The sequence below is a fragment of the Anas acuta genome, chromosome 1 (genome assembly GCF_963932015.1).
Source record: "Anas acuta chromosome 1, bAnaAcu1.1, whole genome shotgun sequence".
NCBI classification, from domain to species: Eukaryota; Metazoa; Chordata; class Aves; order Anseriformes; family Anatidae; genus Anas; species Anas acuta.
The window spans coordinates 120,303,506-120,328,221 of record NC_088979.1 but is presented as its reverse complement, the minus strand read 5'-3'; the positions used below and the strand labels follow the sequence as shown (position 1 = coordinate 120,328,221).

Genomic DNA, 24,716 nt, shown 5'->3' with positions numbered 1-24,716 from the left:
TTGTGTGGCTGGAGAATGAGTGTCCATTGATAGAGACTTCTCAGGCTGCTATCAATGGAAGTGAAGACACAGTCATAACAAAGGCCAGTATCAACTATTTTCATCATTGCTTAAAGCCAGGTGACACCTCTGTAACTATCTCCAGCTGTGCTCTACACTGCCAACAGCAGAGAAAACCAAGAGGATCTTCTGATCTGCATGTCCTTGGGCTATTGCCCTCCTGCACCCTGACTGATGTATCTTTGACCCTTGGTCTTTCATTGCCACTGTGTGGCATGTCCCCAGGTGCTTCTTCCTCCTTCAAACTTCTTGTTCCTTACGATTTTATGTTGTTTCTTTGAGAGCATGGCTGGCTTTCACCTCCCTGCCCCTCAATGCTTTCAAATTGATTGAGGGTATGGTAAAGAGGATGCTTTGTGGGACTGTAGAACAGATCGCAAACAATATCCTGAGAGGGGGATTTGAAGTGAATTAAACTCTCTCCTGAAGGGCCGTTATCATTACAGGCAAATACATGTTCATATAAGCAATAGCTGCTGTGGGAATAGAATTAAAGCTTCCTTTATAAAGCCTCTAACTCCGAGTTAACCGCAGGTTCATCTGTTGCCTGGTACGTGACGGTGGGTGATTGCAAAGGCAGGTACAGCCCGTGCTGTTTCTGAGATTTAAATGCCACCAGTGGCTAGGAGGAGGTGGGAACACAGGTGTTGCTACCAGTGCTGAGATTGTCCCTGTAATGGTGCTTGCAGGGCCCATCATTTGTGGAGGTGTATGAGTCTGTAGGCTCTCTGATGGGTATTATGGGCTATAGTTTGAGCAGTAACTGGGCATCTGGTAGGAAGTGCTACAGCCACCACAATGAGTATCAGTCAGAATTTCCCAGTGGATGTATGTTTAGGGCTTCTTTCATAATGTACTGGCATTTTAAAATTGTAAAACCCAACACACAAGCTCAGCCCATGAGCTCTTGGTCTGTCATGAACTTGTCACTTAATTAGTGTCATTGTGGCTGGAGGGCCTGGTCTATTCACTGCTTTGTCTGCACACTGATTGCTAAGGGGGAGAGGTGACAGAGTGCTTTTGAGAAGCTCCGGGCACACAGATGCAAGGAATACACCTTCAGCAGAATTTTATCTTGCCATATCCAAAGGGAGTGTGAAAAAACAAGAGGGCCTTTCCTTGTAACAAGTTGCTGTATTTGATCCTCCCCATTGCACATCCCACTTGTGTGTAATGCAATGTAGAAGGGAACAGAGCAAAGGACTAAGCCCATGCTGTCAGTTTGGTTGAGGGAGAATATCCTGGAGTTCTTGTTTGAGTCCATGCTGTCTCACAGATGCCAGCCTCTGCTTTACCTGGGCAAGCTGTGGACAGCCAGTTCAGCATATCCAGCTTCATGACAACTCTATTAGCCTCCTCCCAGACCATAAAATTCCTGTGCAGCCTCCCATTAAAACCAGGGGTTTGCCAGTTTTCCATATTCCTCATAGTACAGCTCTGTGTTGCATTGAGATGGCATCCAAGTGCTTTCCTACTGCCTCATGGGAAAGCTTTTAAACACCATGGCTGGAGTAGTGGCAAATGACTTTGGAAGGTGTGGTACGAGGTATTGTGGGGAGGCTTTACAGAGAGCAAAAGTAATGGAAATGGTGCCCAGATTTTTTGGCGTCAATAAAACAGTTTACTTTGGGCAGGGATTTATATTCTCTCAGTTCCTAGTTGCGACTGCCAAGGCACCTGGAATGGAGCCAGCCAAACTCATAAAGTAATGTGTCAAAAGAAAAAGAAAATGTGATGAAACCTTGGCACCTTAAAACCATTCTTTCTTTTCCTCCTTGATCTCATATAAGCTGATCTACGAACAAGAAATGAGGTCTGGCAATTTGTATATAATACACTGCCTCAACTCTTAACAGCGTTCCAGTTAGTAATAGTGCTTTTGGCATAATTGGTGAAGTTCCTGCAAGAGAAAATTATTAGAAAATTATGTGTAATATTAAAGATCGACCTTGACTAAAATCTGTATCCAGACTGTAATTTTTAAAGGTGCTTCAGAATGTGAGTTCAGATCCAGGTCCTGGATTTTAATTAAGCAGAGATTATGTAATAAGATCTCTATTTTGTAGCTTGATCAGAGCTGTATTTGCATTTTCAGATCCAACTTGCACCCACTCTATCAAACTTTCAAGATCCTAGCCAGGTGGACTAAATGCAGGCCCATCATGATAGCTTTCTGGTTGCAAGTGGACTTGTATCACGAGAGCAGAGATAAGGCCCCAGACCCTGCAGAGCTGGGAGCAATTTCTTTATTGCCCAAATATCACTATGCCCAGCTCCAGACCCAAACTTCTGCAGAGTTTCTAATGCTCAAGGGTGGGTCTGTGTTGGTACTACAGTTGCAGTCAGCTTCAACAACCAAGGCTTGATATCTGGACAGAGCCAGGAAAGAGAAGCCATCAACCATTGAGTGGTGCTGACTGTGTAGTTGGAACATCCCAAGACCCCACATTACTAAGCCATTCCTGAGGTCAGCCCCAGGATCACACCTGATGTCATCTTCCCTTTAGGGCCCTTAGGCTGTTCCCTGCCACCCTGCAGTAGCAGACTGAACCTGAGACCAGAAGGTTTTCTGAGGTTTGGGGTTTTGCAGTTGTACTTGGGGCAGTACCAAGCTCCTGCCCTCCAGCATGATCTTGCAAACACAGTTTTAAGAAATGATATTGTTTCTTTGATTGTTCCTTGGTTTTGTTTGTTTTTCTGTGAAGCGTTGAGAGGGATAGAACAGTGTTACGGGAGATGGGCCTGGCCCAGTATTTGAAGTTTTGCGTGAGATCTCCGTCAATGGTTCTTGGCACTATAGAAAGGTTCTTCCTAAAAAGTCTATCACATCGTTTGCAGCTTTGCAAAGATCATTTCAGAGACCTAAAAGAAAAATCGAATTCCCTGGGACTATGGATGTTTAAATATCCCCTTTAGGACCATCCCCTTTAGGCCACCCCTAAACTTGCAGATGGACTCAGTCTCAGTCATGACATTGTACCACAAGCATTTTCTGCTTGTGGCCTTCTAGCGGTGGGAAATGAGAGAGGTGGCTTAATTTCACTTATTTTTCGCATGTCGTCAGTGGGTTTGTGCAGCTTCTGTTAAGTGCAGGAGCATAGCTCAGTGTGAAATGGTTGGGCTGGCAAAGAAGTGAATCCCCTGATGGAAAGGAGGGACGTGGCTAATGTTAGCCTGTGTGGGAGCTGCCTTATTGGAGAGAGGGTAAGCAGAAATGAGTGTGCTATCTCACCTTATAAGCCACATTCTTCTGGACTGCCCATCCTATGCTATTACTGCAGGAAGACCGAAGCACTTCTTTTTTTCACCTTTAGAGCTTCAGGGGAACGTAGGTCTGCATCAGAGGGCATTCATAAAGCCCTGCAGTATTTTCCCTCACCTGGAGTCCAAAAGGTGCAATCAAAGTCTATTTTCTTTCCTAATGAATTCTGAAATGCCTGTAGTGGTGAATATTGTGTTAAATTTATATATATATATATATATAAAAGAACATTTTATATAAATATATTAAAAAGGAAATGTAATTAAAATGAAGGAATTGTCTAAATGGAATCCTGCACATCTGTGAAACTTGGGCTGATGCGTGGAACTGTTTTATGTTGCAACTTTTCTAGCCCTGAAAGTGTGAGATCAACTGGCTGTCTGCCCACAGAGAAGCTAATTAGTTCTGACTGTTTTGTGGTGGGCAGAAGGTCTGAATCTGCCTTCCTGAGCAGGATCTTGTCCTGGGAGAGGAAGGATGACATCAGGGGAGACCAGAGTGCAAAGACTGACTTGGCTTCCTACCACAAGCTTCTCCCCAGTCCTTGAAAACAAGCAATCTGCTGGAACACATAGTCCCTTTTGGGCATGCCCAGGTTTTGCAGTTGTCTCTCTTGCTTCTCTCCATCTCTAGAAAATAACCTCTAGGGCTGGGGGAGAAGCTGTAGCTGATCCCAATTCAGTTTAGCTTTTTCTCGCTCCTAATCAATGTAAAGGCTTGGTGTTAACTACTTGTGCTCCAAGCAAGGAATGGAAAGCTTGCCACTATGTTCAACTGGAGATGGAGCAGGACTTTCACAGGCCTGGAAAGGAAGAACAGCAGGAGGCAAGTGCTTCCTGAGGGCTCCATGCAGCAGCCCAGACCTCGGATATTGTTCTTGCAGACACTGGTCTCCTTCGAAACACTATTTGCTGCCACATCAAGGGAAAGGTTGGAAGTCAGACACTGTGAAAAGGACTGTCCCCATCCCGCTGGCTCTGGTTTTTGATTATTTCTCCTGCTAGCCCTGATGGATTGTATTTTTTTAAGCTTTGTTCTCTGTGTGGACTTGCCTGTCTTTGTGCCTTATTGCTTAAAAAAAAAAAAAAAAAAAAGAAAGAAAAAAAGAAAAAAGAAAAACAACATTGAAAAAAAAAAAGATGTTTTGCCAAGTCTCAGCCATGAGATTAAACTGGAGTTTTTATAAAAACAGATCTGTGCCCTAGTGATGTTTTGAAATATTTTCTTTCTCCTGGATTTGGTTTATGAATGCAATGTAAATGCATTTGTCTTCCTCTGACATGGAGTTAGAGCCCTTCTCTTGTTGTGTGAGTGGCCAGGGCACTAAGCTGTGCTTGTCTGGGTTTTGACTGTGGGGGTGAATGTTAAGGCCTTGATCATACATATTTCTGACTGGAATTTATGAGGGCTACAGCTGCTCTGCAGTTCTGAAAATGGCGAGGACTTGGAGACTTCTGTAGAAGTACCATTAACACTTTAAAATTTCCAAGGGTATTTTTTTTTTTTTTTTTTTTTTTTTTTTTTTACTATTTCTAGTTCTACCAGGCTGATGCTTCAGTGATGCCTAATCACATCACAAAATCGCTGAATCATTAAGGTTGGGGAAGACCTCCAGGATCACCTGGTCCAATCATCCCCCTACTACCAACGTCACCCACTAAACCATGTCCCCAAGCACCACGTCCAGCCTGTCCTTGAACACCCCCAGGGATGGTGACTCCACCACCTCCCTGGGCAACCCGTCCTAGTGCCTGACTGCTCTTTCTGAGAAGAAATGTCTCCTCATTTCCAACCTGAGAATGTCCTACCATTTAGTACAGGTCCTGCAGAATTCTGCCTTGTCTGCAATAATGCAGAGCAGCAGAGAGTATGGAGCAGGGATACTTTGGGATCCCAGCACTTGTAGAGTGAACAAGAGAAGCTGAACAAGATAGTTTACCATGAAGCCTTTGTTGCCTCAGATATGTGCTTTTGTTGGTATATAAAGGCTAAGTAAAAACAGAAAAAAAAAAAAGAAAAAAAAAAAAGAATTAAGTCTTCCGGTTCTCTGGATTCTTGCAGAGTCCTCATGGATTTAACCTCTGAGATGTAGTGTGGATATAAACATTATGTGTCCCTTATTCTACAGTGGAGTAAAAAAGATCCCCCAAAAAAGTAAAAAAAGGCAGATGTTCTTGTGGTTATAGCCTTCTTGGGCATATCTGCAGTGCAGCCTGCTCTTGTTCCCCCCAAACAATAGAGGAATCATTAGGGTAAATGAAATACATTATTTTTTTTTCCTACTCAGCAGCTGAACTCAGAACTTGACTCTTTTTCCTACCAGCTTCATGACTGTGATTTCCCTTTAGGAAAATGCCTGGGTTGTGCTTCCTGCTTTCCATGGCAACTGGCACGCACAGTGGGACAGAAAACCACGTCTGTTGAACTCTGATTGTGTTAGCCCTAACCAATTATTAGTGCTGTATGAGAAACAGTATTTTTGTATTCTTTGTGCCACAGAGTCTATCAATGACTTGGCAATAAGACAAGAGGAGACTCTCAAACTGTCCCCAGCATTTCCATTATAGATATCGAGAAAAAGGGGCACTACAGACCTGGCCATACTTCAGTCAGCACTGTGCTTCACTGCAATTTCAGCCAATTCCTTTTCCCTATTTTCCCATCACTATGGGTCTGAAAGTCTGACTCAGGACAAACATCTGTGTAGGTTGTATTGGAAACACCAGTTATAACATCTTCAATACTGTCAGCTAAGTCAAAAGTAAGATTAAGCAAGTTCCCAAGCTGGCTGTTAACCAGGAGAAAAGCTAACCCAGTACAAAGGGAGCTCAATATTTGTGTCTCATACAATCTCCTTGCCACGCAGGAGTCCTGCAGCTGTGGGCAACAGGACGTGTCAAGCTGCTATCCCACTTGGCAGGCAGGCAGTGCAGGGAAGGAAATTCATCCCAGCGGGGGAAACTTAGGTCAAGCTAGCACAAGGCAACAACAACAGCAAGGAGAACATGATCATAATGGCCAAGATGGAGAAATGCAGTAAGATATTTGATTACATTTTCTAGCTGAACAGGATTAACTCTTCCAAGAACATGTTGTCTCACATGGGAGCTGCAAAGCTCACGCCTGGCCAGGTTCTGATGCCTCCAGAAGCTAGGTAAAACATAAGGGTTAAAACAAGAGAGTTTGGCTCATTCCATAAGAAAAAGGGTAGCTGTTTTTTCATGTCTTATTTGCAAACTGCAGTGTGAGAGGAACGATGTTTTGTGTACCTAGAAAATTCATAGGAATTGCATCCTGCACTTTGGGTCCAGATGCATCTTAAAACTGGACCTGTTTTCTCTCACAGTACATCTGCTACAGGGAGCACATATCTATCATTCAACTCCCTTATCTGAAAAGACCAGGGAATATTTGAATTCTGTGAGAGGAAATGACTTCAAAGAAAATTCAGTAGCTGCTTAAGAATGAACCACAAGGAACAGGAACATGAGAACAACCAGAGCTAGAGAAAAGAGAGCAACACATATGACGGTTATTAAACAGGGAAAGTTTCCAGATAAGTAAAACCAGAAAAGGAAGAAGAAAAAAAAAAAGCCCATAAGCTATATGATAGAGTTGAACCAGTCTGGAAAATATCAGGTAACTTCTTTCCCTCCTCCTTCATTTAAGTCAGTTTCAGTTTAGATCATTAAAAACAGGTGCTCACATAGTGCTTTACTCACTTTTTTTTTTTTCCTTTATTCTTGTATCATGAGATAATTTGTTTTAAACACAATCTGCCAGACAGTGGAAGTAGAAGGGAGATGTAAAAAGACTAGGCAGCTTATTTGCAGGGGTTATCTGTGGTGGCTTTACCTCCTCCAGGCTTGGTGCCATCCACAGTGTCTTTCTAAAGGTGTACATTGCTGTACCTTGCCTAAGGAAAAAGGTAGAGATTAAAGGCTTTCAGCCCTGTGCTCACATTCAGTAAGAGCCCTGAGCAGATAGAACAGCTCACTGCTCATCACTGTTTCTCTTGAAGAGTTTATCTCAGCGAGCGAATGTGTAAGAACCGCAGATGACCTTGCCTATGCTGGAATTTCACCTTGCGTGCAACCTAATGTTGTCAGAAACACCCTCACTTTTTATTTATTTATTTTATTTATTTTTTTTTCTGTTGAGGATAAACCCTCAGCAGTCATCCTCAGCTCCTCACGCAGCAGGCTCTCCTAAAGATAGATGCCAGAGATTACAGGGAGAGTTCTTGCAGGAGGTTCCCAGCATACCACACGTTGCACAGGCTTTCCCCAGTTGCCAGAGGGAGTAGGGCTGCCAAGGGGTAGAAGAAGGAGGCTTCGTTTATGAGCTAGTTTTAGGTCATGCTTGGTTCCAATAAATATTTTTTTGGCACAAGTGCCTGTTGTAAGGAATGCGAAAAACGAAGATGCCAGGGCGGTGAGCAGGATGGGAAATAAATCATCAGAGCACATGCACTGAGGTGGGTAGCTAGATGCAAGCACAGCACAAAGCAGCAAGGCTTTGTATATAATCAGCGAGGTGAGGAGAAATAGGGCCTGAGAGATTGCGTGCAAACAGATTTCATGCAGATGAAGAACAAGTGAGGGGAAAGAAGGAAGGGGTTGGAGAACCTGTTGGAGAAATGGGGTCAAAGGCAGGCCTATGTTGCCCCATGGCCTGAAGGAATGAAGACCTTCAGCACTGCCAGCTACAATTATTTGAGAATCTGAAAGGCATTGGGTTGTATTTTTATGTGTATGGGAGGGGAGCAGCTGGGATTTGGGATACTTGTAGGCTTGGAGGTCAAGCTGCTCAGTCAAGTATGAACAAAGGATATTTCTCAGTGAAAGTCTGATTTCTCAGAATTAGAATATTACAATATATTAATAATCTAGAAATACAGTTGGTGGCTGTGGGAGAATTGAAACTTTTTTCTTTTTGCTAGGAGAGAACTGTGAATATTCACACCTACCGAGAAGAAATACACAGAGAAAATCTGCAAAAACAAAATAAAACAAACAAAAAGTACCACCCAACTTCCATCTGGTAGATTTTTTTCTTTCTCTTGTCTTAGTCCAGCAAACTTAGTCCATTTTTCATACATCTATGGACATGGCCTGCTCTGATGACCAGTTACAGCCATAACCTCCGGCAGAAATCCAAACAGCTGAGAATGATCAGGATTTCTTTACAAGCCCCAGTTAACACATGAACCAGTTTGCCACCATTCCTGTCATGGACTCCATCCCTTCCTCACCCTCCCCTGGCATCCCAGGTAGGGAACCTGTAGAGATTGGAATCAACCTTCAGAAGCTGAAAAACCAGAAAAAGCTGTGCAGGATTTTTCAATAGCATGCTCAGCGTCATTCTGCCACCAATCCAGTCTTCTTCTCCCACTTTAGTTCAGACAGCTAAAACTGTCTTTATTTATGTATTTATTCATTTTTTTCCTGGTTGAAATGCATGGCACTTCTGTACAGATCCACCATTGCACAGAACGCTAGTTCATCACAACTTTTCTTTTTTATATATAAAAAAAGCATAAATCATAATGTGCCAAATGAGCTAAAGGCTCAAAAAGCAGAAGGTAAACTTGATGAACACAAACTTTATTGGCTTAAACTGCCATTTATGCCATAGGTCAATAACAACATCTGCAACTGTTTGGAGGAGATAATACTGCAATAGTATGTTCAAGCTACTCTCTCAGTTCCTCTTTTATAAAATCCTACATAATTTTCCCTGTATTGAGAGTAGTTCTATAATCACAGCACATTTAGATGGTGAAGGAAGAAAGAGAGTTCTGGGTCTGAAGTAAAGAACCAGAGGAGAAAACAATGTCTGAAGTCAGTTATTACTGTGGTCTTAAAGTTTTCTCCAGCCACAACCATATACAGAAAGCTTTGCTAGTCTCTAAAATGTTCCATACTGGTCATGTTACTCATTTCCAGAGCTACTTGGTTTGTAGAAGTAACTCAAGCAAGAAATCTTTAGGCAGGTGAGCAAATATCCACGAAGGCTGTTATGACTGAGAAGTTATTAGAGGGATTTGGACAAGCCAAAAGGACAGAGGCAGTGTGGCTGCATTTTGTCCTTATTCCCCCATTTGTCTCCTGTCCTCCTGTCCTGTCCTGTCCTGTCCTGTCCTCTCCTCTCCTCTCCTTTCCTCTCCTCTGACGTAGGCAGGGGTTTGCAATTCAGAGCAAGTAGCATTTAACTAAGCCTTTGCTGTTGCTGCCTGTCCTAGGCAGACACCAATTCTCTTCAGATTTATTTAGATCTATGTATGATTGTAGCTCTCAGCAACACACACACACAAACAAACAGAAAAGGCATTCATAAAACAAGCCCAGACCACTGACATACACAGTCCCCATGGACTACCCATGTCCTCAAGTCTCACAAAAAAGTACTGAAGACACAAGGCAGTCCTTACAGAAATTGCTGAGAGTCCAGGCTCTCAAAAACCATCACCACCCCACTAAAACAGGACTTTTCCATATGATCTCCCCTACTGGAGTGGCTGATCCATGGGGATCAGTCCCATGTGCTACAGGGACTTGTTTCTCCTTCAAGATATTCACCCTCTTTTTCTCCCCTAGTGGTCTAGTGAGGGGCTACTGAACTGCAGACATACTGTAGCACCATACATCAGGGCACTGCACACTCAGACCTTCAGGATGGGCTTACAGGACTACAAGGCCTCACCTTGCACTGCCCAGGATGTCCCAGATACAGGCCTTCATCATCTTCCCTTCCCAAACACAGAATCATGAGAAAAAGGAAAATTTCACTTCCACTTCTTTTTAATTAGCATTTTGGCAAGTATACAAAAAACAAGGTATCACAGCAGCTGGCAAACTGTCACAACCTGAGCCAGAACACCTTGGGAAGAGGCTTCACCTTAAAATGCTCTACACGGGAGCACGTTTACATTACACATGTAACTAAAACATCCACCAGGAAAGACAGCAGGTCAGTCTGGGCCAAAGTAAACTGCCACTATTGAACCGAGTAAGATTTGTAACTGTTGATGCACCAACTGGACTTGGCTCACTAAGGACCTTGCTGGCATTTTTCACAAGATTGTTGGCATTATTTCATGCCTGTCCTGCCTTATCTGGGGATGTGGGAGGAGAGGTACACAGGAGACATGACCATGTACCCGTAGGTAGCTGACACAAGAAGCACAATGATTTAGGGGTGTGGGATTCCCACTTTCACAAAGCCAACTATGGCACAGGACCCCTTGTATTCTGCACAAATTCTAGTGACATCTTCTGTGAAGTACATGCAGATTTTGGTGGAGTTGCTTGCTATCAAGTGGAGCTTTTCATGAACTGACACTTCTGAAGGCAGGGGAACAGGCAGCAGTTTCATCGGTCACAGGAGGTAGGCCTGGGTACAGGTAGCGTATTGCAGAGGAGTGAGCTAGCCTTTTGTTGGGCCTGACTAGCAACAGGCTTTTTATCTGTGATACGTCTTTACTGCTGACACAAACTCTCAGAGAATCTGCCTTACTTGAAGGCACGGGGTGACAGAGACCAGGAATGGAAGTTGAAAGATGAAATACATTAGAGAGTTCTGCAGTCCTCTCCCTTGCAGCGTCCGTCTTTATTGGTCACAGGAGGTTACAGCTTTGCTCCTACAGCCCTTGCCAGAGCCTTTAGCATTACGATTTACACTCAGCCTAGTTTTAGAGAGAGACTTTTCTGGAGCAAGCACACCTGGGCATTTTCCTCTCTGATGTCATCACAGAAGAAATCGGATCATTTCTTATCTTATGCTCCAAGGATTTCTTGCACAGCAGAAGGATTGTACCTCAGCCAGAAGGCAGAACAAGGGGCAAGGAGGGGACAAGAAGGTTCTTTCCTAGAAGGATCAACTCAGTGTGTCAAGTTTTTGGAGGGGCGAAAGTAATATGGGAGAGGTATCAGGAAAACTTCAAATCCTCAGTGGCACAAGGAGCGTGGAGCAGGAGACAAATGCAGTTTCAAGGAGTGCTTCAGGACAACGTTGAGGACACCAGGCCTTCAGTATTCGATTCTACTCCAGTAGAACATGGTGCCGAGGAGGACAAAGAACTGAAAAGACAAGACTACTAAGTCTCTCTACTCCCCTTTCTTTCTCCATACCTCTCCCCTGAGTCCCATGTAGTCCTACTGATAGAAGAGAGCAACAGTGGACTTTGATAAGCAAAGTCCATTCAGGCACAAGAAGCTTAAAGAAAGAAAGAAGATATGTGCAGATGTAACTATTTGACTGGATCAGTCAGCTCACTGGGGATTATCTGTCATGAAGGTGATGAACCCAGAACACCTGAAACACTCATGCAAAGTCTTTGAACCAGATACTGGATTATCTGTCATGATTGCAGTTCAGATGATTCAATGTCCTTAAAAAAACAAGTGTCTGCACATTGTGTTTGCTGTGCCGTATTACTGAGGTGGCAGCAAGCCACAGCAGGCTGGCAGGCTGTTTAGCTCTTCGAGTGTGGGAGCCAGGATGGAGGGGAACTTCTGAATGTAGCCCTGTTAGTGGAACTGGCTACAAGCAGATTGGTGACAAATAAATAACCATCATCTACAGATTTTTTAAAAATGTGTCAGCTGTCATCTACCTCCGCCCTACTGGGTGTGGAATAGCAAGGAAAGAGAAGTGGAAATAAAAGCAAATATTAAGTACTCACAGTCCAGCAGAGGATGGCAAAACCAAACCAGGCAACACCCCAGGCTTGTCTGTTCATTGGCCCAGAAATAGCAGCATAACAACCCTGTAAGACAACCATGCCTGAATCAACACCAGCTTTGAGCTTTTGCTGCTAAGTTACAAGGTCATCCACCTCTAAGAGAGAGTCAAGTGGCATGCTCCTCTCCTATTTTAATTTGGGTAATTCAAGAAGACAAGCCAGAACTGAACTGCTTATTGACAACTTGCAGACTGCCTATCTGCTTCTAGCTCCAAATACAAAGTAGATCCATCTTAAACACTTCAAGGACAATTCTCTGTGACATCCACATGACAAATAAACATATGTAACCAAACATAGCCAGCAAAGAGATGGCCTCCGTAATCAAGAAGTTGTAGGCAAGTTTGGAAACTTGAACACCCTCTAGAAATGCCTGTTAGCTCATGACCCAGCAATCTGTCTGAATAGGAAAAGCTGGTCTACTGGAAAGCTCAGCCAGTGATGCATTCAGTAACTGGATCTCCCCACAGGAAACAACCTCCACTTTTCAGAGATGCCCTACTCTTCATTTTCTGGGGCACCATGCCAGAAGACAGCCTCTTCGTCGTCCCCTGATATCTGTTCTCCATTGGCTATGGCAACTGCCTTGAAGAGGAGAAGTGCTGACTTGCTCACTCATGTTGTATCTTCGGGGTAAGTTTGGTTTAGCTGCGGTCCACCTGCATGTAGAAGATGCCCTAGTTGGCACTGGAAGAGTTTTCTAAATAATGTTTTTATCAGAAATGCCTTTATCACAATCTGTCCTGTGTTCAACATGGCAAGGACCCTACAGGCATTACTTCTCCTCCAGAAACCTTTTTAACACCTGTAGCTTACAATAGAGGAGGAAGACTATTCCTCGTTTCCTTCCCTAACATCAAGACACCTTTGGCCAACACAAGTTAATTGGAAAAAGCAGAGAAAACCTTACATTGCTTTTAAAGAAGCCAGGGACTCCAAGTTTGCAGCCATCAAGGTTGATGGGATGCCCTTGAGAATCCAAGACGCAACAATTGTGTGGCCAGGGGAAGTCAGCATCACTGTGCGTCGTGCGGAAGGCAGATGTGTACTCTTGCCAGTCGGAGGGCCCGTTCACTCCGCAGCACTGATTCTGTGGGGAGAGAGAAGGGAAAGTTCTTCAACAGCCAAGATCACGGCCCTGGACAAGACTGGACCCTGCACATGGCTGGTTAGTCATTAACCATGAATTTATGGGAAAGATTCTTGAAGTTCCTGCCTTTGACAGTCTGCCATCTGATAAATCAGCGAAATAGGGAGTATGGCAGGACTTCATGTAAGGTTCAAGGCAGATACCATCCTCTTCATTAGGGAGTGGCCCCAAGGAGGACTTGAAATTCCAGAGCTGCAGGGCATTTAGTCATTAATGAGCATTTTCAGTGTTATTATTACCTGAAGCATGAGTTTATCCCATGTCTTTGTGACCCCTTCACTCATCCATTTGTCATTGTTATTGTCTGCCTCAGGCTTCTGATACCTCTCTAGCATTTGCTTCAGGAAGAGATTTGGTGTGAGCTGCAGGAAAAAATAAAAAAAAATAAAAATGAAGGAACTATGTAATTAAGTGGCCATGTAAAGCAAATATGGGGTTATGTGGGGTGGGTTTGTTTGCTTATGTCAGTGTCCTGATAGAGGAGAGGAATGAAGGTTTCCCTCTTCCAGTTTTACTCAGAGGAGGGTAATGAGCCAGACTGAAGGAGCAGGAGCAACACAAACATAGATCTTGATCATGACTCTTGAGCAAGTCCCTCCAGATGTCAGATCCCAGGAGATTTGCAGGAGCTATAGGTTACACTTGATATGCTGCTTGGAGCTGAAGTGCCACAGGTCATTTCCCCCCACCAATATCTGCAGTTACCCACGTAATCTTTCCCTCACTAGTAACACTGCCTGTGGCAATGATGAAGATGTGTCTTCTGTATGTACGATAGATTAATCAGCCTGTAGCTGAAAGGCTAAACACTGTATTGATGATTCAGCTAACCCACGCTATTATTTCCTTAGATGCAGAGTTATAAACATTTTAAAGTATCAAAAATAACAAAACTACGTTAAAAACAACAAAGATATTTCCTTCATTAGAATAATGAGGCTGAAGGTTTCCCTTGTGGGGTCTTATTGTATCTCATCAGTAGTCCTTTGAGCTTACAGTGTACCACCACACAGGCCATTTACTCTCCCAAACAGGAGGCAGCGTGCCGTAGAAATGTAACATTTTCTGATGTGGTTGCATGAATACATGAGGAAAGCAATACTCACAAAGTCTCGGTGAGTTGCTGCCGTGATGCAAGAAGCCATTTCAAATGCAAAAGTGATCAGCATCAGAATAATATACTGTGGGAGAGAGAGAGTGGAATTGACTTAGTTAAGCAGTTTCTTCCAGTTCTGTGTTTTTCAAGATTAAGCCCTGACTCCTGTTCAAGCCAGAAGAAGCCAGGCTATCCTAGTCTCCCCAGTCTTTTACTCTGAACATTCATGTAGCCCTTTTCTGTGCTTGTTTCAGTTTGCAGCCTGCTTTCCTGAAGGCAGATGATGAGAATTGCACTCCAGCTCACAGACGTAATTTCATCAGAACCTCATTGAATGGCATTAATGCCACCCTGTCTTTATGGAAAATACTTTGCCCCATATGCCCTAGAATAACATTAGCCATTTTCATCACTGTATTTCATTGGCAAATTATGTTTGTGCCACGTCTCCTCCTTTCACTTCCACTTGCAAGCTAATAGCTTTTCAGCAAGAAGCTATTCAATTCTAGCAGGAGTCCTCATACTTTATGGAAAAAGAAGGTGCAATTTAATGGGTTGATCAGATCCTCCTGATCTCAGGATTTCCCCAGCATCATCAGATATCCTCAGCACTCTTACTCTGTAAGCAAAGATCCTTCATGAAAACTGATCCTCAAGAGAACCTCTCACCTGCTTCTCTTCCTTTCATAGCACAACTCCTTTTAGCCTTTTCCATATTCCTTTTGCAGTTTTCATGTGTCTATTTCTCCTCTCACTTTTTTTTTTTGGTTTAATTTATTTATTTTTCCTCATATTCAGGGCATTGGTTTTCTTTTTACCCCAGCTTTTGCCCCCTGTATTCTCTGTTTTCTCTTATACCACAGCCTTGAGTTTCAGCCAAGACACTAAAATTCAGAAATTCTCTTCCATCAGCTGTTTCTTAGCGAATTCTCTGGCACAAGAGCTCAGATCTCTAAGTGTCTCCTGTTTAAAACGGACACCCTGCCATCCTACATTATTTCAAGAGAGAGCTGATTGCATAGTTTTCAGCTCTACCCTTCCTTAATGCAAGCACCAATTAAGTTCACCACTGTCAACCTGAGGGACTAAGTAAGAAATTATATAGTTTTGTTCACGTCTTAACATTGTCTTTGGCTTATCCAAAGCTCTCTGTCCTCACCCCTGTAATTTCTGCTTGCTTGCTGATGTATAATGTTGTCAGTTGCACCCATATTTGGTATACTTACACATACTAATGCCTTGTAAAGCAGTCATTACTTATCAGCTCCTAAACTGAATGGTACATGACAGCTGAAAGGCAGTAGGGGGTGGGGAGAAACAAGAATCTAAACCACATCTCAGCTGCATGTGATTGCACAAGTGTTTCTGCATGGTTTCAGGGCACGGTCAGGGTCAAGCCCGTGACTTTAAACCTCTGTTGCGGCTCTCACTATTGATTCCCTCATCCTGGTTTGGGAGTTTGTCACGCGTATGTCCTCACAGGTATCACCTTGTGGGAGAACACAGCCATGGTGAAGAAGATCCTTTAGCTTCTCCTCACTAATAAAATCTGTCTTTGCTCGGTGGGTGATTATCAAGGTGAGCAGGGAAAATAAACCAGCATTTTTTTTTTCAGTTTGTCAGGAATCAGTGGGCAAACTTTGCTACACTTACCACCAGCAGCAAAGTCCTGCTTGACTTGATAACTCCTACGATGCCAAGGATAGACAGAGCAAGGAGTGCAAAGCCAACAAAGATGCCAATCCAGGCAGCAGCATAGATGTCATCATTTTCTGTGGCTTCCACCAGAGGGTAGAGACCATGGGGATCGGACACGAAGTAGATGCACTCTGCTGTCAGGGCAATACCGCACATCTGAGAAGTACAAATTGGGGAAATCCATTAAATCAAGCTTCCCCAAAGAAATAACAAAGACACAAAATGAAGAAGCCTGCATTTGTTTCTTTCACCCTCCTGCCCAACAGGAGATCCTCAATTCCTCCTGTGCCCAACTCTACAATCTCTTTTATTGTGCCTTAACACAAGGATTGCAAGCTGAACTCACCCAGCTTAGACCTGAAATGTTAGGCCTAGAACTTGAGGATGTTAAGAAAGAATTAACACAGATTTTCCCTTCACTATGTGGAAGGAGCTGGTTGGAAAGACGTTGGTCATCAGCAAGGGCTGTTCCTCTAAAAATTATGTTGGTCTTGTGGATCAGCCTCTGCTGTCCCTTGTTGTCTCCTCTGTACCCAAATGACCAGCCAGCACAACTCTCCTTTACCTCTCCTCTCACACTGTACTGCTCTGCTTATTGGTGGACTTCAAAGGGATTTCGTGGCTGGAAAATGCTGTTTCAAGAAGTGCCACACTGGAAGGAAGCCACCCACCCACCCCTGTCCCACTTCACTTACCCCAATGACCACATTCCCCAGGATTAGTAGACCCTGAAAGATGCGTACGCCATTTTCAGTTTTTGCCATCTTATCTCTTCATGCAACCTGAGAAAAAAAAAAAAAGAACAAACAAACAAACAAAAAACAGTCATCATTTAGACTGGTACGATATCTTCATTCAGAAATGAAAATTACCCCATGGAAAAGGATAGAGAGAACCTGCCAGCCTTTCTGTACCCCCACTGCAGAGGAAAGACTTCCCTAGGTGTGAAGCTGGTAACTCGTACTTTCCCTGACAGTTGAGCTATACAAGACTGGGGTAACTCTGCGCACAGCCAGTGGCTTCAGTTCGCTTTTTGGATAGGTTTTCACAGACACAATGGCACCCACCAGAATGGATAAGGGATGAGTTCAGAGCTCTCACATTGCTCCTCCTTCAAAGGAGCCAGCTTTATCCTAGGACATGCCATCCATCCTTTTGGCCATTTCCTCTTGGCCAACACCAGCACGGGACCATGCTGGTGACTGCAGTGCTATAGCTCTATCACACACATGCTGGCACTGCAGGGCTTGGCAGCACCTTGCTAAGGGGTCGTTCCCTCTCCCACCCGTGCCAGGAACCAAAGCTGGGGCCCCCATCCCCGGTCAGGTGCGAGGGATGGAGCTGCTCAGGCTGCAGCTGGCTCACGGGAGCCGGGCCAAGCAGCATTCCCACCAAATTCCTGAGAGCGCTACATCCTGCAGGCTGGGCCCAGGCGCCCCGCCTCGGATTCATCCCCCTCCAGAGAGAGCGGCATAAAGGCACTAGTCAGAGGTGTGAGGCCTTTTGGAGAAACAAGCCCAAATTCCAGCACCGGTGGAGCCCTTGTTTCAAAGGGACGGAGTGCGTGTGTGCATGGTGAGGGGGAGGAAGAATAACCCCAGCCCCGAGACAGCTGCGTTTATTGGGTGGTTAAGAAAACAGACGCCAGGAACGAAAGGCTGAAGTGGGCCCAACTTGAGCTGGCAAAGGAAAAAGCAGCTTGAACTCCTCCCCTGCTGGAGTACCAGCACTCGTGCCCTGTGTTCCTGGGGTGACCAACTCTGTGATTCTTCAAAAACCTTTTGGGATTCCTCAAGAATTCTCCAAGCATTTCCTCAAGATAGCATGAGTAGCCATTGTTTCCTGGGTAAGAAGTCATTCTTATTCCCAGCCAGGTGGTTGGAGGCTGGCACAATAAATACATCTGAAGCTGCACAGCTCTGTACAGGCTTATGAGATCAACCTGAAGCTGCCAAACTTGCAAATTTGTTGGCCAGCCAGCATGTCCAGGAGTCACATCAACTGCCTCGGAGATCTGGGCAGTGCCTGGCCACGTGTGGTCTGCAGTACAATACTGCAGACCCTGACAAACCTGAGACAGACTGGTTCTCCAAATATCTGAAAGCCATAGAAACCCCTGCCTTAATCCTTGCAGGGATTTTAGAAAAACCTTTACTTATTGCTGGCTGAAAGACATCACAAGTCAGAGAACAGTCCAAAAAGCAAGGAAATCTTCCCTGCTTGAAGGCAGGTGCATGAACTCTGACTGCCATGTGAAAAAGCAGGTCTGTTCCAGCTGCCATGCAGAGAGCTGGGCTGAGTGTGCCATGTGTCTAGCACGACAGATCACACTAAGTGTGGTTAACAAAGTCACAACCCTTTCCTTAACACTACGGAAATGTCTTTATCCTCCCCTTCTCTCCTACAGACACCTCTGCAGCATAACAACAGCACTCAGACTGAAGGAAGCTAGACCTGGCTTGCTCTTGGCTGCCCGAGGGCACAGCTCAACTACTTCATTTTCGTTAACTAGCCACCTGTTTGGAGACCCTTGCACTTGGACTCTCCACCCAGCCCACACGCTTGCTTCCCTACAACCTGGATTTCTTCTTGTAGGCAGGACCTGGCATTCTCTTGCCTCACTTTGGCCAGGTATTACTGCAGGCACACCAGTCCCAGAAAGGGGACCTCTTCTGGTGTAAACCCATCTCCTAGAAGGCTGCAGCTGGGAAGAAAGCTGGAAATGGTCACCACCACACAGATATCAACTGGAAAGTGCCAAAAATCTAGGCAACCTAGGGCTTTTCAGAATCTTAGGACTTCATTTCAAACCCTGTATGGGGGTGGTCACCTAAAAGAAGCTGCAGGAGATCTGTGACTTCCCACCCTGCCTGTTTCTTGTCCTTCAGAATTAAGCAGCATTAAGCAAGAGCACAGCACTGGGGTCAGGTGCATGACTGCAGAGGCATGAGACAAAACTCTGCTGCCTTGCCCGAGGCAGGCTGCATGCAGGCATGATGCCACCATCCCCTGGGAGTGACAGTGGCAGGCAATCCTCCTCCCACCTCCCAGAGAGACAGGCGCCAGCAGCTCGTGCCTGCGGACACAAATCATTTCGGAACAAGGGAAGCCTTCTGTGTGGGCTGGCTAAGGAAAATCTTACAACCCAAACACACTCTCCTGGGACTCCAGGGAAACCCCTGAGGAGACAGGAGCTTCGGCTGAAACTATTATCCAAAACATAACAAAAAACTTGACTTGTGACAAAGGAAGGGGGCCAGATCCTGGGATTTCAGCTGCAAGCTTGCATGGACGCAATGTTCCTTAGCACATGCCGGTAACCTTGAAGGTTAGCTGTGACAGTTCATGGTCTCAGGTTTTCAATTATCACTACCATAGGCTTTGCTCCATTCCCCAAGGAGCTCTGGAAAGGCTTCTGTTGCTCCCATTGCACCACAAAACCCACAAAAACCTATATCCCTCCTGAAGCATCTCCTTCTTTCCCTCCCTACACCTGGCCAGGACCCAGCCTGCAGCTTCTCCCTTATCCTCTCCAAGCTCCTGTCTGAAAAGTCAGGCTTCTGCCTTTGTGTTTTAGGTGACTAATCCCATGCAGACTTTCAAACGAAGTCGTGCTGGCAGCAGTGCCTTGATACAGGGAGGACTCAGCCTTTTATGCATCAATTAACACACATTGCTCTGACTGAATTTTTGAAACATCTACACCCTATTTTTACAGACTGAGACAGGATTTCAGTAGCCTTACAGATGAATGTCCCCTGCTTTAGTGTATTTATTCTCCATCTATAGCCAAAAAAGCCCACGGATAAGAATCATTTTGGCATTGCCTCATGTAGAAGTGGGTCCTGTTCTGATTGCCACATGTTCTGTGCCAGTTCTCATGGTGGAGTCACAGCACCATGGCCAAAAGGATGTCCAAAACCTCTCCTGTGAGCACCATTTGCTTCTACAAAGAGCCAACACTCACCCCAGCCCTTGTGAAGCCCTAGGTCCTCCATGTAATCAGAGTTACGGAGTCTCCTTCCTTGAAGATATTTAAAAAAACATCTGGACGTGGTCCTAGGCAGCCTGCAGAGAGCTTGGCCAAGAAGACCTCCAGCCCCTCACAGCATGGGCAGAAGCTGGGGATGCTCAAGCCACTGCCCACCATCATGGGCATGACACCCCCACGTCCCTTCTGGCCTGGAGTGCAGGGGCTGGCACAAAGCAGCACCCTTGGAGGGTGGGAAAAGGAGTGAGGACAGTGCCTGAGCATGATGGCTGGGCCCTGTAGGACTTCACCTCACCCCCTGCTACCTCCCTGGGTAGCTCTACGTGGCATTCTTCTCCTCTTGTGCAAGGAGGCAGGGACAAGAAGTGCATTTGTACTGTTTCCCATGCATTCTGCAGCCTCCAGATGCCTCAGCCGAAAGGCTTGGAACCACTTGAGCACAACTAAACAAACCCAGCCTTTCAGCCGCTGAAACCTCATCCTTGCCTGGGGGCCCTGCCCTGCCCTTCACCCCATCCAGCCACCTCCTCCTAGCCCTCTGGCTTTCCCAGGCCTGTCTCTACAAGATCGAGCAGAACACCCGTGGTGGGGTGCCAAGAGAGGGAAGTTGGCCAGGAGGAGCCATCAGAGGAGCAGTGCAGGTGCTGTAGGACGCCCCAGGCAAGGCACAGACCTGCCCAACCCACTAGGGTGTCCTGCACAGCAAGGCTTGGGTAAACCAACTTCGTAATTATTAATTATCATTATTGCTGTTGTTATTATTATTTTCTGATTTTTTTTCTTTTTATAAGCCCCCAAGGGACTTAAAAAACAACGGCAGTTTCAAAGCGTTTGGGAAATATGCAGCGTTACACTGCCTTTAAGAGGAGGCAATTAAATATTTTATTGATGAATCTTTTGGACCCTGCTGCTGCAAAGGCGGATGTTTTACAAGTGGCGGTTCGTCATTTATTTATTTTGAGGCAAAGATTTCCAGCACACATGCACATGATCCTCCTGCCCCACCGAACCTCTCCCGTCACTCCACCTGCCAGTGAAAGGCAGCCACCCCTGGCAGAGAGCAGCTTGTTCTCCAGCCTCCAGCCACTCCGAGAAAATGAAAAGCCAGCCAGTTATTTTATGCTACCAGGGGAGAAATATAAAGCAAAAACAAAGCTCAGCATCAAGCAGGGGTCATAGACTAATTAAGTTTCCTTTCAAGAGAGATCGCTATGTAATGAAGCCTATGTGAACAGTGAAGCGGCTGCTAAATCATCATCAGGCATAATTACCTCGGAAATAGAGCTGGGAGGTAGTTTTTTCCTCTCTCCCTCATTAGTTCAGCAAAGCCAAAACAAGAGTGTTTTTTTTTTTTTTTTTTTTTTTTTTTTTTAAATATATACTTCATATTTTCACAAGTGAGGGGGAATTACAGGATTTGTCTTTCTCTGTGATGATTTTTTTTTTTTGACACTCAAACATGTTGGCAACAGATCTAATTTTCCCATTTCCTCCTCCCTAGTCTTTAGGAGAAAAAAATATGAAACAAATTAAAACAGCCATATAGAAGACACAGCCTGCGGTAGAAGAAAAAAAAAAGAAATGCTTAATAATCATCTGCAGTTAACCTCACCCAGGTACCAGCCTCCCACATACTAAACACAGCCCAGGGTCTGAAATGAAAATCATTTAACATAAAAGTCTGTGTTCTTGTACCAGATGCTTCTCATTGATTTGCCTCATGAAGATAAAGATGGTGACCAAAGCCAGGTACTCACCCCTCTCTCCTGGTGATGCTTCCCAGCAGAAAACCACACACACCTGTCCAGCTGAAAAAAAGCCCCCTTTCTCCTGTCTCGCCTGGTCTTTAAAGAGCCCAGGTTGCTTGAGAAGAGCCGTGTGTGATTGGTAGGGTGCCCATCACATGAGGAAAACTTTTTTTTCTAGCCAAACCTGTTCCCTGGCTCCTGTGGGACCAGAGGGTGTCTCTGTGATTCTCAGATTGTATCGGAATGTCGTTGTGCCGAAAACAGAAAGCTTGAAGAATTTCTAGCATTGTACTCTCTAAAGGGTGGATGAGTGACTCACTCATGTGAGATACTTGAACTTTAAAGAGTATAGGTAAATTTGAAGGGAGTAAATATAAATATTAGGATTGCCGGACCATTGTTTGAACGTGGTATAAGAAGAATGCACTGACTAGAAAAGAGAGTAAACGAGTATCAGTGTTTTCACTGAATTGTGTTGCATGGAGAAGACTTGAAAAATACAGTAGTTTGGGTTGGAGCCATTTTGATTTTCTTTAACCCAGGGTGTTTTTAGAAACAAAAATGTAGGTGTTGGCTACTGTGCAAGACACTACGGATGGTGAGAAAAGTGGGGAGAACATCGCATTGCCTTGGGCCACATGGATTTTTAACTCATTCAGTTTTATGAAGAGTAAAATTGAGGACATACATATGTAGTGATTGGCCTGTGATGAACTAGGAGGGGCTGAGGCTGAGGAACACGTCAGGAAAGGCACTTCTCTCACCTTCCTTACACGTTCCAGCCCAAATCTGCCAAAAATCATCATTCTTATTACCGGAGCCTTGATTAAATCTTTGGCAAAGGCACATCTGCTTGTGCTTGGTGTTCATTTCTGTGTGCAAACCCCAACCTACTGAACAGTGATGGGATGGGTGATGGGAGCTTCACATTTTAAGAGTTCTTCACAAGTCAAAAACAAACATCAAAAGAATATGTGAGACCTGGCCTGAGCAAGAAAGGGTGGTGTGGCTGACAAACCACTCCATGTGAGCCCAGGTGCCACCATGGGCACCCCCAGTGAGCTGTCCACAGCTGCCTCAGATTTCCCTGTAGATCTGCATCTGTGTTTGCATAGTCCAGATAAGAACATGCCAACAGCTCCATATAGACAGATACATACATTTTTTAAAATTGTTGCATTTGCAAATGCTACAGGCTCACAAATGCATGCACCCCTCCCAAAAAGTCATGTACACAAGTGTATAGGGATGTGTAGAAAAAATACAAGTGCATGTGGTTTCTACACACACATACGCACACATAGACCCACATTTGTGCACACCTTTGCTGCCTGTAGATTAAAAGCAGAGTGCTGGATTGGGTGTGAAGACACTGCAGTTGGGGGTTTCGCTTGATGAGACAGAGGTAGAAAATGAAATTCCTTGGGAGAATTATCACTATGACCATGAGCTCTATGGGAGACAAGGCAACGTGAGAATGTGCCTGTCACTAAATGTGCCTTAGTTTTTCAAAATAGGGCATGGGAGGGAGATGGAGAATGCCCAAAGAAAGAACAAAGCTGCTGATAAATGCTGAATAGATGCTGTAGGCAATTCTAATGGACTGACCTTGCTCCCAACCCCTAAGAACACCCTTTCACCTTCCTGCACTCTTTGAATGTCTTTTCTTTATAGCATGGAAATAATGATTTAAGACTGAAAGAGTGTGAGAGGGGGGTAGCTGGGGAGGAAGAGAGCACACAGAAAGGAAAAGGAGATTGCAGCCAAACTGGCAGGAGACATTTCTGTGCCTGCCTCATGCCAGCATCATGAAGAAATCACTCCTATCCACAGGTGAGGAAGCTCCTTGCTGCATTTTCAATGTTGCATGCAAAGATCAGGTCTCACATTTAAGTGAAAACACAAAGAGGGCTCAGGACACCTTATATCCCTCACGGTGTGGCTGCACTGTCAGCAATACCCATGCACAGGTTCAATCTGACAGGCACCCTCTGTTTGTCCTAGGGAGGAGGACCTTCCTGATGAATGTCCCACCACCATGCATGACATCCTCAGAGCAAGGCTGAGCATCCCTGCCACAACACACCGCAGAAGGTGCTGCCCGTGAGCTGAGCCACCACCTTGGTGACCTCCTGCTGAGGGTGCCACTCCGGCAGCCCCGTCCCCAGCCCCAGCCACCTGGCTTTGCTCCTGCATTCCCGGGAGGGCTGTGAACAGCTGCTTCCCCATCCACAGTTCAACCTTCCTTCCCCTGCCAGGCGGGGGGCTGAGGCTGGCTCTGGCCGCCCAAGCCCTCCACGTGCCGTGGCCGAGTGCCAGGCCCTCCCTGGAGGAGCAGGGAATTCCTGCTGGCTGCCTCCTGCTGCCTCCACATGGGGGGCGAGGGGCAAATGTCCACCCTGCCCCTGGGGTCTGTGGCTGGCCTCCTGCCTCCGCTCCCCTGCCAGCTGGGCTGTGGCTTGTGCTGCAGCTGCTTTCACCTTTCGCGAGGTTTTGCCCTTCTTCTGACACTTCTGATACATCTCGAGAGAGGGTGAGAGGAATAAATAAGTGCACACCACCTAGGGAGATCAGGGGAGAGCAGCTCTGTCCCAGAAAATGTTTACCAAACAGTGTTGAGTGCGGGGAGACAAATGGCATACCATTAGCAACAACCGTGGGCTAATTATAGTGGGCTTGGATAAACCACTGGGTTGATGGGCTAGCCCCTCCATCTAGGCCTGGAAATATAGAGAGTGGAAAGCAGAACTGTATGTATATATTTAGTGTGATGCGGAATGTGGAAAATAACTTCTTTCTAAAGCCTCAGATACCTCGGTGGAGAGTGCTACAGAAAAGCCAGATACAGGCATCTTTGTGATGCTGGTAGTTCTGGTATTTGGCAGTGCATAACCCACCCAAGAATATGGCACTGCACTCCTCATTCCTAAGAAGAGATGTATAAAGCACACTCTCAACAACTGGG

At 45.3% G+C, this 24,716-nt stretch overlaps 1 protein-coding gene across 1 annotated transcript; it reads right to left on the bottom strand.

The window, feature by feature from the left end:
• Positions 1 to 10,889: 10,889 nt before the first annotated feature.
• UPK1B (uroplakin 1B) lies at positions 10,890 to 21,841 on the bottom strand. Its single transcript, XM_068697801.1, has 8 exons — positions 21,761 to 21,841; positions 16,708 to 16,794; positions 15,968 to 16,168; positions 14,325 to 14,399; positions 13,458 to 13,580; positions 12,979 to 13,158; positions 12,009 to 12,092; positions 10,890 to 11,403 (listed from the first exon to the last, which is right to left on the bottom strand). The coding sequence occupies exons 2-8, from the start codon at positions 16,774 to 16,776 to the stop codon at positions 11,353 to 11,355; spliced, it is 783 nt and encodes a 260-aa protein (XP_068553902.1). The 5' UTR covers positions 16,777 to 16,794; positions 21,761 to 21,841; the 3' UTR covers positions 10,890 to 11,352.
• Between the last annotated feature and the right edge of the window lie 2,875 nt (positions 21,842 to 24,716).